At 43.1% G+C, this 20,342-nt stretch overlaps 1 protein-coding gene across 17 annotated transcripts in view; it reads left to right on the forward strand.

Moving 5' to 3' along the window:
- Window positions 1–20,342, forward strand: part of RBMS3 (RNA binding motif single stranded interacting protein 3) — a 700,779-nt gene that overhangs the window by 258,173 nt on the left and 422,264 nt on the right. For 2 of the 17 annotated variants that reach the window (XM_035549761.2, XM_035549762.2), the window contains exon 1: window positions 336–838. The exons of 12 other annotated variants lie outside the window; for them this stretch is intronic. In XM_035549761.2, coding sequence (XP_035405654.1) covers window positions 764–838 — 75 coding nt within the window. In that variant the 5' untranslated portion in view covers window positions 336–763. Of the gene's footprint in view, window positions 1–53; window positions 839–20,342 lie in introns of those variants that run through there. 3 more of the 17 variants (XM_050709233.1, XM_035549759.2, XM_035549758.2) reach the window with 3 other exon arrangements.

The raw sequence follows: 20,342 nt of genomic DNA on the forward strand, positions 1-20,342 counted from the left end.
GGCGCGGGGGCGGCCGCGAGGCCTGCGCCGGCCTCCCGGGGGAGCGGCGCGCCGAGGTCCCTCCCACCGGCGGCGCGGCGCGGAGGGGGTTTGAATGAAAGACAGGACGAGCCCCGAGCACCATGTCACTCCGTGAGGGAGGCAGCGGCAACTAGGCTGGGGAAGGCTCTTCCCTCCCTCCCTTCCCCCCCCCTTTTTTTTTTCTTTTTTCTTTTTATTTTTTTTAATTTTTTTCCCCTTTATTTTTTTTTCCTTTTTTTTTTTTTTTTTTTTTTTTTGAAGGGGGGTGGGTGGGGAGCGAGAGGGGAGGGCTCGCGAGCGGGGCGAGCCGGGGAGAGGACGAGGAGAGCGAGCGAAGAGGAGGAGGAGAAGAAGAGCAAGCAAGGAAGCAAGCAAGCAAGCAAGCAAGCAGCGGGCTGGAGTTGCGCTGCCTCCCCGGCTCCGCTCGCAGGACGCTCCCCGGCCGGGCAGCGGGCACCGCCGGAGGCACGCTGCTGCCGCTGCCAGCGGGGGGGCAGCCGGGCAGGGGGCTGCCACCCACCTCCTCCCACCCTCGCAGCCAGCCACCCAGCCCTCGATGTGCGCGCCTGTGCGTTTTTGGCTGCGCTGGAAGTAGCGCGCGGTAGACGGCGAGGAAGTCTCGGCAGCCTCCTCCTCCGTCGCCCGCGCTGTCAGGAATAGCGGCGTGAGAGGGAAGAAAAGGCCCTGGGGCACTACACCCTGCCAACGAGTTCCCTGCACCAGCCAGAAGGACTCCAGCTACATGGGCAAACGCCTGGACCAGCAGCCAATGTACCCCCAGTACACCTACTACTACCCCCACTATCTCCAAACCAAGGTAGGGCGCGGGTCCCGCCGGGCACTCGGCGGGCGATGGGGAGCGAGCGGTGCAAATGGCAGGGGCTGCTGGCTGGTTTTGCTGGCTTTCCCTCGCTTCCTGGGCTTGGGTGTCACGCAGAGCCAAGCAGGCAGGAGAGAGGCAGGAAGGTTACTGTCCGTGCTTTAATTTTATTTATTCGACTGGATTTGTTTCGAGGGCTGCTGGTGTCGGCCAATTCCTTTTATTGTTCTGGGAGACCGCTCTGGTGAGCGCTATCGTAACGCCGGGCAGGTAGCGTGTTTATTATGGCACAGGGTGAGGGTTGCTCTGGACAGCATCAGGCACGAAACGCTGGCTCGATGGCTCTTGCAGCGATCCCTCCTGTTCACTCGGGGGCTTAAAAGCGTTTTGCCCTTAGAAAAGACGTCTGTGGAAACTCAAACTTTTAATCAGCTGAGCAGGAGATGCTGCGAAGGGCTGGGGAGGATGAGGAGCGAACCGGCTGTAAATCTGGTGGAGTTTGTGTCAGTGGATTGCACTGCTTTTAATGTTTCATTACACATTGAGGATGATATGGCTCTACTCTGTTGCATTTAAAAGGTCTAGAAATAGAGGGTAGCTACTTTTGGAGAGTGTATCCAAGCACGGGCTCTTTCTTTTCCTTCTTTCTTTTCTCTGTAATTTTTAAAATGTTGGGAGACTGGAAAGCAGGCCTGTATCTTCTTCCTCAGGGGCTGAGCGAAGTCGATGCTACCTGGCCACGAGTTGGTTAATTAAAGCTTTATTTTTCTAGTGCCATTGTATAATAGTCTGCTCTCTGAAAAGATTTCCTCTGCAACTAAGGGACAGTAACAAAAGAAAACCCTAAAATGAAAGTTTGCAAACCCTGTTAGGACACTGTATAGAAAAAAATAAAAAATCCTGCTCTGGAGTGTAACCTCACAGCCACAGATTAACAGTTTGTCAACAAAGTAGCATCCTTTTGTGGGAAAAAAAATATAGCTGGGGTGCACACGCATGCATGTACTCCAGTGTACGCGGACACACGTTGTGCTTCTGTGGTGAATTTAACACATGGGACGTTTGACGTGTGTGTCTGCGCGTGTGGGGTGCCCTGGGGAGGCTGGCTCGTGCAGACTTTTGGTTTGAAACACGTTGGTCTGGTCGCAGCTCTGAAAGGCTAAGTTATATTTCCCCGTTAATAAAATTACTTTCCTGTTAACGTTTATAGCCAGACTGCTGCATGATATAAATTAACTAATTGTCAAAACTGAGAATCAGGCTGGGGTGAGTTGCGACGACACCAGAACCACTCAATGTGATTATAGCCTTGTAATTCCTAACAGGGTTACCTCTCATTTGTTCGCTGTGCTCTTTCTTTCAGTCTATTGTTCAGGCTTTTTGTATAAAATTTAAGAGTTTTTTAATTTTATATTTTTGTAGGGATTTTTATTGCTTTTTTTTTTTTTCTTCCTTTCAAGGTCGATCCAAATTGCGTTTTACCTTTGTGACCATTTAGTGTGTATTGTTGCTGTTGCAGCAGCAGCCCGTCACTAGCCCTGACTGCAATATTGCCTATAGCTTTAACTGTTTGGGGGATTGGGGGACGCAGACTGATGCTATTCCTCAAAACCTGGCAAGCCAAGGACATGAAACAATTGATGGTGTTTTTTGAAAGAACAATAGCCTCGAGTATTGGAGGAGAAATATTGGACATTCCATGCCTTTTACTCACGTAGCTTACGTTCTGCCTATCTTTTTTCTACTTTTTCCTTTCTTTTTTTTTTTAAACTTCATAAATAAGCTTTTTAAGGAAATTAACCTTGCATTTGAGCTTAAAATAGTAACGATATTTTTTAAAGCATTAGGTTAAAAAAAAGCTATGGTACGGAAAAGCTAAATCAAACGCGCTTTTATAGCTGGTATATAAAATTACCAAGCCGGTGAAAAGTCATGTGCGCCTTTCTGCGCACACATGCGCTATTGCTGCAAGGACAGGTAACATTGCAAATTGGTGCTACAGTTTATATGATGTTAATTTTTCTTTTCTCCCTCGGTCCACAGTTAAGTGCATTGATAAAACCTAAATAATAAACACATACACTCATACTTATAGAGAGACATGCATATGAGTTTTTTCACTTCTATAGACTTTAAGAGTTTAGAGTAGTGCAGACAGGCAGCATCTGGATTTTGTTACCTTAAAGCTAGCCATCAGCTTCTGGGACATTTTAAAGCAGTTAGATCCATTGTATGTCTAAAGCTAATATTTGGGTAATCAAATAACATTGTGGTGGAGAGCTGTATCTTTTATCATGCCTGTTGGAGCAACTCATGTTAATAAACCCCTGCATGACTCCAACTGTACTGTGAACTTCATCTTTTTTTTTTTCTAATTTCTCAAAACTGTCCTTTGTACAGAATGCTGTAGGATTCAGCTCTTAGGAAAGAATGTGTTCTTATGTTCATAGACATGCACGCTGAGGGTGGTGGTGGGGGGGTTGCATTCATTTGTAATTAAGAAAGAAATTCTAGGCTTTCTTATGGCATTTGTCCACAGCTTGTGAAACGCCGAGTGGCAGCATGTTAAATGGACAAAGTTTTGAAATGTGTGTACCCCACCGCGTCTGGGTGAAGTGCTGCTTTTTGCTTTGCTTGTCTCACAAAGTTGTCTCGGTTGTTCTCAGAGAAGCACTGCCTCACTGTTCATCACGTCCTTCTCTGGGGGAGCACGAAACTGCGTAAGAGCTAAGTCTCCAATCTGAGTTTGGATCTTCTAACATAGCTAGCACGTAGTTACGCAGAAATGGTGTAAATGAATAGCTATATGGGTAATAGGATTATAAATAGGAAAAAATGGATTCCATATGTTTGGCTGATTGATTTAAGTTTTTAAAGTGTTTTGTGGCCTTTTGTGCAATATGAAGCACGCACTCTTATTATTCAATTTACTTGTGCTCCTTAATTATCAGATGCCACCACTGAAGCTAAAACTTTAATTGCAGGTTTAGATAAACCCAATGTCATCCAAAACTGAGAATAATCGGGGGGGAAGGTCAGTCAGTTTTTAAGAGACAATTGCAAGGAATTCAATATGTCTCTTAAGGACAAGCATTGAGCTTGAGGAAAGACACAACCTTATTTTTCTTGTTTTGGCATGACGCTGACAACTGCAATTTGGAAGTGAAGTGTTTGAACTTCTCTAGGCAGATCCTGGGAGCAGAGTCTCAGAGTGCTAGGAGTTTACTTCAAAACAAACATTTTTTGTTACTCTTGTGAATCAAGGGTAGTCTTATGCTCTTGCCACGAAGAATATTGTGAGGAGATAGGTTCAGATCTATCTGATGAGAAGCTACAGCAGTTTTTTGTTTTGAGCTGTTAAATAAATTTCCTTTTCTCCTTGCTGATGGCGTAACTACTCAAGCAACTGGTTTACAGCAGTGTATTGTCATGTATAAAATGATAATGAGACCGAATTTCACATTGAGGTCTGCATTTATTTCTTCGGTTTCTTGCTTGCCAAAGCAAATTCTTTTCTGTTTCCCCTTTTGCACAATGGAAAAACAAAACTGAGCACCATTAAATTCCATTTAATGATTTGAAAAGAAAAAAGATTTAACCTAAACTATCTGAATGTATTTGAGAGTCTCTTTAATTTAGTAGACGCTCTGCTTTATCTCTGTTCCCTGCAGCTTATGATTAGACCTAGAGATGGGGTAAGTTTGCTCAGTAGCAGTATGCAGAAAAAACCTGAATCGTTTCGGTGGGAAGGAGAAGGTGTCACAGTGACCTGCAGACAGGAATTTTGTTTTGTGATCTCTGTACCTGCATTTGGGGTAAAAATAAGGCAGTTTAGCAGCTATTTCCCTGCGGTTTGCTTTCATGCATTCTCTGGATGTTTCCTATCTGTTAGTCGTGGTTTGACTCTCGGGGTGCTGACCTTGCTCCCCAGTGAGGAGGCCGAAATACCCCAAGCAGGGAGGCAGCACTGACTGTACCAGCAATGCGCCTTAATCCCTCTGTGCCCGATGCACATGTGAATACATGCAAAAGCCAGAAGTGTGATTTCCCAATGCCTACGTGAGTAAAATCCTGTCTCTGCGGATGTGAGAAGCATGTGGACCAGCCCCCAGGCAAGAGGAGCTTAATGAGTGTGGCTGTGAGGAGACAGATACTTGCCCCACCTGAGGAGACAACAACTGGGAAACTCAAACAGGTGTACCCAGAAGTGTTTAAACTGCAAAAAGTCTCTCTATGGGTGCGTGATTGGGTGTGTGCGTTTGGATGAAGCCCTTTGTTTTGTTTCGCTTCCTCTTTTCCTTTTTTAGGGCATTCTCTGGCAGGAAGGAATCAGGGACCTCTTTCAGCTGCACGCCTCCCTTCTCGTGCCACCAGCCGCTTTTAGAAAGCGTATTTTTGGAATCGGCGTGGAGCTCTCGCCTCTCTTCACCTTGTACCTACCCACCCCACGCTCTTTTGTCACTCACGTTTCTGTTTAGCGAGTTTACTGCATTCCCTGCTTTTGGCCATCTGGCCCTGCAGAAGGCCTCGAAGAAAGCGTTCCAGCTACGGAGATGCCTGACAGGGCTTCTCTGGCTGGTGGTGCTCAGACTGTGCCTGGTGCCTGGTGTGAAGCCGGGGTCAGGTGTAAGGAGTAATTCATCAACCACACACTGATTTCAGGCTGCATTTCCAACCATCTGCAGCTTGGACTGCCGCCAGAGCTCAAAAGTCTAGCTGGAGCCCATGTGATAGTGCCAAAGTGACGGCAAACACTTGCAAATAGAGAAGTGCATTTCTAGGAATGAAGTTTGTTCGCACTGAGCCCTCGTTTGATTCAGTACATGGCGGCGTGTTTTAAATGCCTCAGAGAGCTGCCTTAAAGTTGCACGAATTTGTTTAAATGCCATTTAAAAACATGTGAGTCTGGTGGTAATTTTGGCAGTAACATTAATATCTACCTATAGTATTTTTGCCGGTTGTTTTAAACAGTAAGGAAGGTAAAAGTGATAGTCCTCTGAAAAACGCAGAAATATATAAACTTGTTCATTTTCCATTACTGTTTGCCATCTATCCTGATGTGCCTGAATAAATACACGCTTGTTGCTGTAAGGGGACACCATGATATATATTGAAATAACATTGAATTGCTTAGTTGATCTCCCTTTCATGTGTTGTCTCAATGTAAGTTTGCTGAAATTCAAAAAAAGAAAAAAAAAAAAAAGGCAGGAAAGAAAAGAACAAATTTTTAGTCTTTTGAACATTCATATTTTACTGTATGCCATGGGGACTTATTTTGCAAGCATATATATTAATTCCTTCAGGAAAGATGGAAGTTGCAAGCATTTGGCAGATTAGGCTACCGAGGTGTTACTGTGGCAAACGCTGTGTGTTAATAGTTATAAATTGTAATCGCTGATACAAGGCAACCTTTTGAAAACCAAATCAGTAATTCAACGTATTGTGGGCTTTCAAAGTTATCACGATGGTATATTTGTACTTTAATGCAAGTATCTTTGTAAAAATGATTGGAGCGTTAGTTCTTAAATTTCAATGAATTAAAAAATAGATAAGAAAAGACTTGTTCCAAGCAGGATGCCTGAGTTCATTTCAGGTCCTGCTGTAAGTAGCCTGGATAGCATTCTCTCTGCGTATAATCTCAAGCAGGGTTTTTTAATTATTATTTTTTCTGGTGTGGGGGAAGTAGGTTTGTCACTATCTATACTCTGGGCAGGGACTTTGAGTTCACTTGCAAACAAGCCCATTCCGGAGTGTCCAGGAAGAGAAGCAGATTTAAAAAAAAAAAAAAAAAAAAAAAAAAAGTGGGCTGTTTTTATTATTTTGTTTCTTTTTTTTTTCTTGAAGAGAAGTCTTTTAATGTTAGAATTTTATGTAGAGAAAAATGGTTGATGTGTCTCCAGAACTTGCTTCCAGTGCTGCATTAAAATTGTGTTTTGTAACAGTCTCATCAGCTACAGCTGTATGTGATTAAATAGTGTAATATCAAAAGCATGTGTGAATAAGAGCTTTTATGATATAGTTGTTCCATACCAAAAACTGCAGATGGGCAGAGAAGGGAGATCGAGAACAGTGATTTACTCAAATATTGTCACATTGTATGTTGTGAGTGTTTGCATAGTGGTGTTTCGCAATTTCTTTCCCACTCATATGGGCAACGCTGAGTGTTGGAAGGAAGTTTAGAAGTAAACATTTTTACATGGAGAGCTACTCTCACTGTGCTGAGAGTTCAGCCTGAGAATTGCGTGTACTCATGCGGAATGACATACCAATATTTTATGTAGCTGATTAACAATAATATTATTGAATAGAAATAATAGCAACGGGGATCTGTTCTGCTTCCCTTGAAAAATCAATGAAAGAGCTTCAGTTGTCTTCAGTAACGCAGAATCAGGCCCACAAAGCACATACTGTTCTCTAGGGCAAAACCAGGACAGATGAACAACGTATGTTATTATTTTTTTTAAAATAAATGAGAACTGTCAAAAACATTCTAAATTATACAAATGGGTGAGGACATACCTCATCTGATGTTTTAACAGCATTTTGGGCTTTCTGAGGCTATATCTCTTATTTAATGCCTTTTATTCTGATTTATACTTTTACAGCATCCTTTTTGTGTGTGTGTGTGTGTATCCTGCTTATTCTCTGTCTTTCTGTCTGTGTCTCTCTCTGCCACAGTTGAGATATGATTTATATGTAGTGGAAGTCTAATTGAGTCATATGAGATGTCTCGCATAGAGCCTGGTGCCTGTAATGAAGATTCTCAATTTCTGTGAGAGAGTAAGCATGGTTAATCCTCAAGAAGTAAAGGACAGAGCAGGGATTTTGCTTTTATTTGTGTAGCTATTAAGATAAAAAAATACTGTGTAGCTTCCTTGAAACAGTTTTCTCTGTAGGTCTTTCCTGACAACACAGAGTTTCTAAATAGAGAAGTGAAGCAAAGGTTACTTGCCGTATCTGTAGTCCTAAATTGAAGGCTCCTGTTGGATTCCTTAGCCACACTGTCTTTTTGATTATGTTGGTTTACAGCAAATGCTAATCTCTTCTCCTACAAGTTTTTATTACCTGAGAGATTTTTTTTTTTTTTAGGCCTGACACTGTCGAGAAAGAGAGATTTTTTTCATGATTTTGGATGGAAGGACCTCTTTTTCCATTTTTTTCTTGTCTTGCTTGTTTGTATCTCTCATTTTCTTGTAACAGTGATGGGAATAAAGTCCCTCCCAATGTATTCTCTGTCAAGTCAATTTCAGTATTAAACATAGCAATTTATCTTTTTTTTTTTTTTTTTTTTTTAAAAAAAAGGTTTAATTTCTGGTAAATTTATGCAGATTAAATTGTTTGGACAGATTTTCTATAGGGGTTCCTCTGCTAATTGTATTGACTTCATTCAGATGCAAATGAATGAAATAAACCACCTGATCTATATAGATCATAGTAGAAGCCAGAAGACGCATACGACTGCATGTTGACGACGTAAAGCTCTCTGATATTTTGTTCCTTGTTGGTGTCTCCCTGACACGTTTTTATGGATGGTGCCATGTGGTTGATGGTGATTTATAGGCTGTCATGTAGTGGAAGTGATGTCACTCCTATGCGATTCGAAGTTATCCAAGAAGACAAGTTGTCGAACAGATTTGTACACACACACAGAGCGTATAAATCAAGTAGTAGTTTGTTCCTATTTTGTGAGTTCGCATCAACAGGCTAAATCCTCGAGCCGTGCTTAAACGCTCCTCTTCCCTCCCGCACCCTGTGGTGAAGCGCGGGACAGGCCAACGTGGTGCTGCCGTATTTCACCGGCTGCTTGCCTGGCTTCGGGCCCGCTCCCTTCCCCACGCCCTTTCACAGCCCTTCCTCCCCTCGCTATATTTAGAGGCCGGCCGGGCCGGGCCGTTCCAAGTTCAGTCTCGATGCTGATGCCGATGCTGCGCGGGAGCCCGACCTTTCCACAGTGGCGGCGGGGCCGGCTAGGCCGTCACGTCCCGCTGACCTCGCTCGCAAGAAATGCTCTGGTTATCTGAAACAAAACGCAATGCGATCGAGTTGCCTTCCTGGGTGAGAAGCTGGGAACCTCTCACTCAGGGTTTCTGGAGGGGGAGAGGTGGATCGAAGATAGGGGAGCAAGAGCGGAGAGGGTGGGCGGCTGCTTTGGATGCAGGGAGCTGGAAAAACCTTGAGGTGGTGCATCAGTGACCTGCCAGGTAGAGGGAGATTAGGGGACTTCAGGTGGAGGTGTTTCACAAGAGGAGCAGACAAGGGAGCCTGGTGTTCTGCCACATCACAAAAGGGTTTGAAAGCTGGGTATCCATAGTTACAGCAGGAGAGTTAAAATCTGGATTTCAGGGACTCACCTGGTGTAATGTCCTCCTTCTCTTTCAAGAAGAAAGTATCTGGCAGTTCTTAAGGCTGGAACGATGTGCCTGTGTGAATTCCCTGGTGCTCGGAGAACTGCCTTTTTAAAGTTTGCTCTATTTTTCCCTCTTGTTCTAATTTTTCCGGCTGTGGAAAAAAAAATGGCATTGCAATTCTTAGCCATATAAGGGACTTGTTAGTTTCTTTATGTGGTTGGGAATTGTTTCTCCTTTTGGTCTTCAAAGGCTGTTGCTGCCGAGTTTGCTTTAAAGGGAAGGAACTACTTCTTGGTTAGACAAAGGCTGCGGTCCTTATTTCATCTCTCTCGCACCTCTGACCTTTTATTTGGGGACACGCATATAAATAAATTCTGCTCGTTGGTAACGTGCAAGTTGATGGATGCTCTTACGAAGGGAGAAGCATAATGGGAAATGCAGTCTTCATTTCTGTTCTCTCATTTTATAGTGATGAATTTGGTTGGGTGCCAATTGGTAAGCACATGACCTTTTCCCTACATCTTCTGATTCATGGTGAGGGTGTCAGAGCTGTGTTAGCGATCTCTTGTTTCAGCTTTTAACCAACTATGAAATATTAAAAATGAATTAGGTCACTTGGAGCTCAGCTAATATGTCTGTGATTCAGGACAATAATTTCATATTAATGAAGCATAACACGCTGCTTAAAATACAAAGCTCAGGTTTTTGTCAACACAAACAGCAGGGACGCATCACTTGTGAGTCAGAATATTTTATCTCAAAAACCCTGTCTAGTTAAAAAACAGCAAACAAGATATTCTGCAAAGACAGTGTTATCGGCAACATTCGTTTCGTGTTCGTTCCAGAAAATCATATCTGCCTTTAAGTCTAATTAGAGCTAAGTTTTTCAGTGTGTTTACTTTAAGATCAAAACTGCCGACAAGACTACTTTTAGTATCGGCTGAGATGTGTCTACACAGCTGTTGACGTTCTGCTTAGCTGATACACACAAACCAATAATCTCCCACGTGTAATTGAGCTGTATAATATATACTTGTTTCGTGTGCAAATGACACTTCTGAAATTGTTCAGTGAGAGGGAGACTGGTGATGAGCTGAGCTGTGAACAAGACAATGAGTAAGGTAAAGAATAGGACCAGTAGCACTTAGGAGTCTCTGCCTGGTTTTGCATTCGTGAAAACTAGCTTTAATACCAGTCTGTACCTGAAAGACATCAGAGAAAAGTCAGAAGCGCTGCAGTCCTTCAGATGTTTGACAAAGCATTCAGGCTGACTTGGTAAGCTGAAAGCTTCACCTAGGCCGTTTTAAGACGGCGTTTGCTGTGTCGAGGTAGAGCTGCACTAAGTACTGTTAAACAATCCTTTGTGAAAACGAGCATAAAGCAGACATATTGCCGTGGCCTTTAGCAAAGCAGCTGAGAGCTTTCTGTCTGGGAGAGCATTCTCCTTGCAGCATTTTGTGTTGGTGCGCTTAGTATCCCTTTGAGGCTTTTGCCTCCTGAAGATACACGGGGGTTGATCCAAATAACCCCAGTAAAAGTGCTCTTTCCAGTGGTGCTTTTGCCAGCTGCTGGTTCAGGGTGGGCTAATAACGGGTCTGGGCAATGCATGGTGGCTCCAGGGTGGCAGCAGGACTGGTATCTGCTGATCCTACCTGTGTGCTGCTGCCTCGTGAGTAGGGGTGTGTGGTGTCTTCCTGAGTTTTGGGATTGCTGCTATAGCTCCTGGCTCCTCAAACATCTGGGAGAAAGCTCCAGGCTGCTGCCCTGCCAGGATGCACTTGTTATCTGTGTGATTTAGCAGCTTCGCTGGCCAGTCCGCTTCTGCTTTATATCTCTGCCATTTTACAAAATCACTGTAATTGTATACAGTTGTCCCTGCGCAACGTGTAATTTCCTGTAGTTTGAAAAGCTTTCAGCATAAGATTGTCTAAACTTAATAGCATAAACATTAATTTAGTGCGTTAGATGGGTTATTGGGTGTTTTTAGCATGCATAAGTCTGGCAATAATTGTGCTGGACAGAAGAAATAAGTTTTGTTTCCTTTGCTCTCTGTGCTGCTTTTACTTAAATGGATCCCTGGTGGTGGTAATACTCAGTGTGTAGCAGTCATTTCAATTTTCAGGGAGTTGTATAAACATTAACTAATCTTCACAGCCCGTTCTGAGAGGTGCCTTAAACACCTTATTTGCTCACGTAATGGCTGCATGCAAATAATGGCCTCAACTTCGAGGAGCCTATACCAGATTACCAAGAGTTTTAAGGTAGACTTGTTTAGTATCCATCATCCCCTCTTTTCAGGCAGAATCCAGAGGAGATGAATGTTGTTGCTGTGTTATGAGCAAATACTGTGCATGAGCGGTGTAATAGTGGAGGCAAAGCTGGGAAAACAGAGGAAAAACATTTGCAGAAGTGACATGTTAATCTCTGGTTATCCAGAAGTGCTGAGTGCCCACAGCTCCGACAGATGGAGTGCTCAAAACACTTGAAATCAGACCCAATACGACTCCCAGATGGGGCATCGAGCATTACAGAGCACTTTTTCAAAACCACTTTACCTGAAGTGAGTGGCCGCGACAGGCGGGCTGGATCTCCAGCACACCTGTGCCCTCCTGCTAGGTGGGAGGAAAATTGGGGCAGTGCCAAAGGACTTGCTTCCTGGGGAAGAGGAGAGGAGCTCCCTGCTGTTTCAGTCTGGGGAAGGTTGTCTGGCGTCCTGCTAAGGTGCCCGGGTGAAGAGGACATTAGTGGTGTGTGGCTACTGTATGAGGGGCAGATCAGGGCCCAGCCTGCACCGTTGCAGAGATTCAAGCCGTGCTTGGCCCAGATTCTTCCAGAAGACATTAAAAATGTAGCAGACAGCTGGACAAGGATGCCAAGGACTGCTTCATCCTGCTGCATAGCGGAGGAAAACGTTCAAACGGTGCCCACGCACAGCCCCAAGACTCAGTGTTGCAGAGCCTCCTGGCAGACGCCGATGGGCAGGATGTTGGAAACGGTTGTCACAACTTGTAAGGACTGGTCTGGGTTCCAGTCCTTCAGGATAGCTACTGCAATCTGTGGCACCCTGTTAATCAGCAAGGGAATGGCAAAGAAATTATTTACTGATAGGTGTTAGCTAAAGAGTAGTTGATGGATGCAGAGTCATCAGAGCCAACTGGCTTTGGTTTCCTTGTGCACAGCCTTGTGGGGCTTGCCAGGACTTATTTTAGATTTTTTGTTGTCATTACTCTCCCTCCCCCCTCCCTATTTTGGCTTGTAACGCTATCATATGTGCTTCCCTCACTGGTGTGTTGGAAGTAGTTGTGTTTAAAAAATAAAAAAAAAAATAAATATATGGCATGTTTGACTTAAAGGTATGTTGTGGATGGGAGAGAAATGGATGATATTCTTGGTGCTGGTAACTTCTTGTGTCCCAAGGGCTTTGTTTTTAAATAATTATGTGAAAACACTATAAACAAGGGTGGATTATTGGTGTTTTTAAAGCAGAACAAGGAGCTGTGCCAATGGCCACAAAGATGTAGATTGTGATTTTACAATCTGTGTTGAGGGATGAAGTATGACTGCCATGCTCCAACAACAGCCTGTGAAGTAGACTGTATTTACGCTTCATCTCTCCTGTTCTTTAGCAAGGGAATAAATTATTAGTTGTTTGTTACTTCTTAATCTTTGGTGGGTGACTTCCTTTCTGTGCCAGTCAGCTATTCTGGGGTAGAGAGATGTGAATTTTATTTCCTTCCTCCTCCTTCCTGTTGTCATTTGCTCTCAGAAGAGATTGTCAGGTAAGTTCGTGCCTACTTTTTAACCAGTCTCAGTGGTAAAGAGGCAATCTGATGCTTAGGTGACAAGGACAGACCTTGAAGAGGCTGAGGTATGAGGTGTGAGTATAGTTAGTGTGAAGTGAATGAAAGGAAAGCCAGCAGTAGTCGTGCTTTTCTTCTGTGATTTATTCCTTTTTTTTTTGTTAGCAAATTTGCCTCTTCACTATTTCCGTTTTTATGGATGTTTTTTCCCCGTTTTGTTTTCTCATCCTTTTGAGGTCTCTTCTGGTTTTCCTTTTGCCCTTCAGCTAGTGCTTATGTGTATGTCATGGTGCTTGTCCTGCCGTTTGACCATCACATGTTTTTTATAGAAAAGATATTTCGGTGGTGTTTCCTAAGCCAGTCGTGCTCTTCCCCTCTTTATTTTTTGATGGTGTTTTATTGTTTGCAGGCTACCTCTGACTGTGCAGTTGTACCGTGCTGAGCTGCATACAAAACCAGGGTAAGAGCTAGTCTTTGCCTGCAGGAGTTTATGAGCAATGTAAATAAGCCAGGCTTGCAAAGGCAGGTAGCAGCAGAAGCAGAGGGAAGTAAAGTGCCTGGTAGGAGGCTGTGGTGCGGAGCAGTGCCAGGACGAAGTGTTAGATGGTCACCAGTGCCTAGGGTTTACCTGCCTGCTGTATGCTACCTTGGGAATGAGTCACTCTGCCTTCCCAGGTCATGCTCTGCTACTTCTTTCATTTTCTTTCCTAATGCTTAGGGTTGCGATCACACACCTTTAGTGCAAAACTACCTTTATGCTTCTTCCCCAGGCTTCCTCGGGGCTTTGATCCCTCCATTACTGCTGTTCGGTGGCCGGCCTGCCATGCTTTGCTGTCTGGCAGATTTCAGGTGTTGGCAGCACGGTGAGGGAAGCAGCAGTGCGGTTCTCTGGAGGTCCTGGTGTCGGTATGCTAGCATTTCAAAAATACAGCCTCTGCCTCTCTTGCTGGCTGGTTTCACAGGGGACAAAATGGAGCTGGACAAAAGAGCAAAGCAGCTGAGGTCAGTGAGACAGCAAGCCTGTTCCCAGCGGCCGAGAGCTCTGGAAATATTGTGATGTACGATGGCTGGGGGCTTGCGTTCGGTCAGGCTCACAGCAGCTGTCTTCTCATGCTCACCTCTCGTTTCGCTGGAGCTGTGATGTTGCAGGGGAGCTGTGTCTCCCACCACTCTTTGGTGCTTTTAAAAAGTAAATGCTGTGGGGGAAAGGGATGCATGTGTCTTGCGCTTCGGCAAATTGGCTGCTGATAAATGTTAGCCTGAAATTTCAAAGGGACAGTGCTCCGTACAGTGGCTTGGGGCCTCTGAGTCAGAAGTGCTGGTCACCTGCAGCTCCTATTAGCTTCAGCTAGAACTGTATGTACTTTGCAGTTTTAAAGACCAGGAGTTCCTTAGGGCTTAAATGTTACTTTTTTATTTTTTAAAATAGCAGTTACAAGCTGACAGGGAAATCTTCTCTCACTTTTACTGTATTTTTCTTAGGGGAAATAGCACTGAGATAATGTATTTCCAAAAGCAAATACCTCTGTCTCTTACAGGTAACACTTCATACTGTTACCAGGATAATGTTAGTGATTTAATTATCTTTATTGTTTGTCTTTGGCAACTTAGATAAAATAACAGGGATGGACATCATTTCTTCCCATACAGCTTTTTCACTTCTAAAAATCTTGTAGTATTTGGGATGCTAGGGCTGCCAGAAAATATATGATTATTTCCTTAGATGAGGGAAGATGTGACAGAAGCTTCTCTAGTAGTTAAGTGGAATTTATTTCTGAAACATGCATTTTTAAAAATACTTCTTTGGTCTGGTACCAATTCTCACAGTTTAAGTGGCAGGAATTTAGTATTTCTAGAGGTGTATTAGTTTAAAAGGATCTAAATTTTCAATATTTGTTCATATGTCTGGCCTTTTTTTTGTCTTTTTGGAGATGTCATTCTAGATTAAAAGGAGAAATTTGTAAACCTACCCCAGATATATCTAAAAGGTTCAAAAGTCAGTGCCTTCTGCATTTTTTTATTTGTCTGTATCTTCTAAAAAGCTTGTGATGTATCAGCCAGCCTCACCAGGGCTCCCAATGCATGCAATGTCTTAGACTGCTGATTTTGCCTATGCAGGAAGAAGTGAGCACGGTGTTGCCAAATAGCTGATGCCCACTCATTTTTTCTACGCATCCTTTTGCTTCCCCTGCCATTAAGATAGGGCTGGGAAGTTGAAGGGAAAGCAGCGAGCACTGTTTCAGCTCTTCTCCATTTCTAATGGCCACGGGAGGTACAATTTCTACCTCTCTGGAGTTATTTCCAGACCTCTAGTCGTGGCAGTGTGATTGGTGGGGTAGGAAGTGTCTGCAGAGCCAGAAAGGCAGGAGGTGTCCTGTCTTGGCTGGAAAGCCTCAGAGAGGGCAGCCTGGAAATGCAAGAGGGTGTCCCATTCCAGAAGCCTGGAGGTGCGTCCCCTCGCACCTTGCATCACTCTAATCTTTTGCAGCTCTTCACCCAGCCACCCAATTGTCCCCTGCTTAATGTGATGGATCAGGCTTTCCCTTTTTACCTCTAAGCCTTTAGCTGTATCTCAATAGTGTAAACATCTTTTGGAGAGGAAGCAAAGGGAGTCAGCTCTTTTGAACAGAGCTAGTGAGTGCGTGTGCTAGTGCTTCTTTATTCTGTAGGCTTCAGTTCTTGAGGTAGAGGCTGAGGTATTTGTGGTTTACATTCAACTGATGATCTTTCACTATTTTTAATTAGATGTGCTTTGAAATTTTGAGTTTTTGTTTTGCTGCTGAGTGCTGCTCTATCTTTTGCTTGCTTACAACATTAATGATGGGGAATATCCAAAGCAGATGTCTTTCCTTTTTGGGAGGAAAAAACAGTGCCTGATTTGTTTAGGTGTATTACTATTACTTTTCACTGTTGGGCCAAACAGGGTGCCAGTGTTGGGAGACTGATAACTGGGAGGGTGTACTTGCTCCCTTTGGGCCCTGTCCTGGCGTGCTTGTGGCAGGACGGTACCCTGTGAGTAGCCGCAGCAGCGCTGCATACACAACGAGGAATTATTCAGCAGGTAGAGGACTGGCAGAATTTGGCCTTTAGGAAAGAACTTTCATTTTGTGAGTGTATTACAAACAATAGAGAGTTAAGAGATGAAAAACTGCCGCTACATAGAAAAATAATACTGTTTCAATTTAAGCCTTGGTTTAGTAAGCTTTCCTGGAAAGAAACTTGTTCCTGCGGGCATTTTATCTATTTTTCTCTCTCAGGGTTTTATACTGCTGCCCATCACTGCTGTATCTGAATGCTTTCTGTATAAAGATTGATAGCAATTTTGAAGTCCCCTGTGAACTCTGCAGGCTGTACTACATCTTTCTCTATGGAGTAAAAAAATTTTTTTGGGTGCTAGTTTTATTTAATTTTGCATTATATTTGTAAAATAGTCTTTTAAATTATTGTTTCGGGGGACGTTATTAAAAGTCTTTCATTCCATGATTTTACTGAGGTTCCAGGGTACAAGAAACACCATTGTTACAGTTCAAATACATCATCGACTTCTTAAAATGTGTTTTCCTAAATGTCACATCAAGCAGATAAGGGACAAGCTATCAAATATCTGATGATACAGAGGTTTTCTTTTTTGTTCAGTGTTATCTAGATTGTTTGAAGAGCGTTCAAATTGTATTTACATTTTTACAGGTGATGGATACCAGTTCTGTATCAGCTCATGAGAACTGTTAGATGCAGTATTTTATCTTTTAAAATGATTCAAGTAAATGTTTAAATTAATAGATAAGAATAAATTCTTAAAACTAGCAAGATTACAGTGAGGAGATTTACTAACTGGCTTGGATATTCAATTCTGAACTATTTCAGTATTAATCTTGTGTGGCTAATCTATCTATCCAGCTATGTAATCTGTCTGTTTAAATAAAGTACTTAGCTTTTCCTAAATAATTTCAAAGAGAAATAAAAATAACATCATTGTTTTCTTTCTTTCCAGTCTGTCAGAGAAATACCTTGATTAGTTTATACTTAGTTTATATGCGTAGGTGTCTCTCTTGGATGTGAACAGTAAGAAATTTTTGAAGAAACTAAAGTTGTAGCATTGACTCCTGGAGTTATTTCAGAAGATAACTAGTCCTGTAGTCCTCTGTTTACTGTTGTTTTTCAATCTCACATGGCTGTGAGCTCCAGGCGTAGGCATTTCCTGCTGCCGATGCTTAGAGTGCATCCCAGTAGTGTACCAGTGAATATAGGTTTTGTTGGGAACTTGACCAGTGCTGGTGATAGCCAGAGAGAATTCTAGGTAAACCACTGAATAATAAAGGCAAGGATTTGTGCAGTTGTAGTAGTTTGTGCATTAGTAGTTTGTGCATTTAGTGGGCAATTTGTGGAGAAGGAGGAATTTTTCTAGATTTCTGTAGAAAAGGGGAGAGTAGGGAAGATAATCTTGCAGTGAGGTTTTTATTAATTTATTTCCTTGATGGACTGCCAATATATTTTTAGAAGGGATGCAGTGTAAGAAGAAACCTCAAGAAGTCATCCAGACCATCCTTTTTTCCTCAGAGGTGAAATCAAGTGTATTTACAGTATTGCCACTGGACGCTTCCCAGCCAGTGGCTTGTGTGTTGTGATGAGAGACGAGGAGTTCCTACCTCATGGAGAGGCGTAGCTGAGGAAGTTGCAGAAGCCTTCGCCCTCTACTCAAAGAGGTTCTGCTACTTCCTCAGGTATCTTATCCAGTGTGTGTGGAGAGAGGAGAGAATATTTTCTTGTTTAGTTCTTTTTTTTGTATTTCAAGGAGTACCTGTTGTCCTTACCCCGTAAAGACACTTTGTTCTGAACAGAATATATGGATGCGAAGGAGCACAGTCAGCTTAGTGGTGACAGCTCCATCTGAAATGTGTCTACCTATTCTTTTTTACAATATCCTTTTTTCCCATATCTTTTTTTTCCCCTCCTACAGCTGCTGTTTTAACTTCACATAATCTTCAAAGGTGTTAAACATGTATTATCACATGTTTAAGTCAGTTTCTACCAGCAGGTTCAAGAAATCAAGTCATATGTTCTTGTTTCAAGAACTAGCTGTGTAGTCATATCTTACTTTTTACAGTTTAGTACCCGTTACAATTGGTGGGTGCTACTGGGTACATGATATTTTTGGAAATCAGGCCATTGAAGTATACCTCAGTTATAAATAACCGTGAGCTAATTAGGTTTTAAAATGATAACGATTCGCAAACGACTCTTTCTCGTCTCTCACTAGTAGAGATGCTGGGTCAACTTAGATGAATTCCTCCCTGGCTTGAATTGCCTGCCCGCGTCTCGTTACCTTCCTTGTGCGAGTTTCTTTTTTGAGGACTGTGAGTCAGCACGGTTTTGAAGTGGATGAGTCACAGTCCGACTGGCTGAATGACAGTTACCAAGTGGGTGGGTGAAGCAAGGACTTTATTCTGGGAAGGAGTAAATACAGACAGAGGCCAAGTCTAGAGGTGAAGGAGGCCATGGGATGAAAGGCATTAACTGATAGGAAGCACTGGGCCGGCGTTGGACTCTGGCTGCTCTTTGTGGTTGACTGCGGTGAACTTCCTTGCGGCTCTGTCTTACGTACCCATGGACAGGGAACAGAGGAACGTTGGCTTTGCTGGGAGCCAGCCTCCTATCCAGGCATTAGATTTCTGACCAAAAGAGAAATTGGGCTAGCTTATGCTTTAGCCCTTTTGTTCAGGTAGGGTGTAAACCTTGAACAGCTCTCCGGTGAGGACAGGCAGTAAGTGTCAAGGGTTCCTGTGCAAAACGGATTAGTATGCCAACCTCCGAAATCGGAAACAACAGTGGCATATTGTACTGTCTGATGAATATTTTTGTAGGGCTTAGAGACAAGAACAAAAACCACATAAAAACATCCCGTTCTGGATAACCCCACTTACTGGTTGGCAGAAACCAGAGCACTGCTCTGAAGCATCCCTTTGTGTGTTTCTGAAGTGTTCCCGCAACTCCTCAAGTTGTAAGGGAGTTTGAAATGAGATTTCCCTTGAGGTGTGAGGATTTTTTATTACACAGTATTTTGTAGTTCAACAGGAAACCAGAAAATATGACTGTCTATCACTGCCACCAGTGCTAATGCTGACCACATACCTCTGTATATTAACAGGTAGCGACAAAATCAGAATTCTTGGGATGCACCTAACATTTTTCCCCCATGATGGAGTGTGTACTCAGAGTGGAAGAGCTCTTGTTCAGAGACCTTTGGAAGGGATTGAAGAGCAGTGGCTTAACAGTAAAGCTGCTCACAACCCTGGCTTTCTTTCCCTTCCTCCTGGTACATTCAGATAGCCCAGTGGAGAGACTGAAGTAAACGCTTTAACTGATAGTATCCTGGAGTGTTCAGAAACTGAAGGAGGAAGCTGTGGTCACCAGATTCCAGCTGTCCTGTTTCCTCTCTCAAATGAAAAGGCTTTTATCGGGATAGTGAATATAAATATTTTTCAGCGCAAGCTCAACTCATTCTAAAACTATGTTGGTTACAATGTTTGTATTCTCTTGACATCTCAGTGATTTTGTATCTAGAAAATGTGAGACACTGAACCAAAGGCTGAAAGGCAATCTAATATACCCTCTATAAGAAATACAGAAAGTAAGTTATCCTGCCTGGTAGAACAACGAAATAGCCAGTGGCTGAAAGTTGAAGCCAGTAATATTCAAGTTGCAACATGGTGCATGTTTTGGAAAGTAATTGTAATTTACCGCTGGAACAGATTGCTGAGGGATGCAGTAGGCTCCCATATCACTTGGAGTTTTTAAATTGTGTAAAGACACATTGGGTGTCTTTCTCATTAAGCCCCAACTTACTGCATTCAATCTAGGAGTTACTGGGTGATATTCAATGGCTTCTGTTATACAGAAGGTCAAACTGCATCGTCATAATATTCCGCCTGGCCTTAAAATGAGGGTCTGTGAGCTGCGGCTGCTTGCGTTGTTTGAGTAACAAATTCACTTGCTGGTGGTAATGGAGGACATGTAGAGCCAAATCCCAAATTGAATCTAAGTGATGGGGAAAGTAGATTTTGTGTGTGTGTGTGAGAGAGAGACAGACACCTGGCCTCCTAGCTTCTGTGTTACATTACCTTTGATTTCACAGAATCACAGAATCGTCTAGGTTGGAAGAGACCTCCAAGATCATCTAGTCCAACCTCTGACCTAACACTAACAAGTCCTCCACTAAACCATATCACTAAGGGCTACATCTAAACATTTTTTAAAGACCTCCAGGGATGGTGACTCAACCACTTCCCTGGGCAGCCCATTCCAATGCCTAACAACCCTTTCAGTAACGAAGTTCTTCCTAATATCCAACCTAAA

The sequence above is a fragment of the Cygnus atratus genome, chromosome 2 (assembly GCF_013377495.2).
Source record: "Cygnus atratus isolate AKBS03 ecotype Queensland, Australia chromosome 2, CAtr_DNAZoo_HiC_assembly, whole genome shotgun sequence".
Taxonomy (NCBI): domain Eukaryota; kingdom Metazoa; phylum Chordata; class Aves; order Anseriformes; family Anatidae; genus Cygnus; species Cygnus atratus.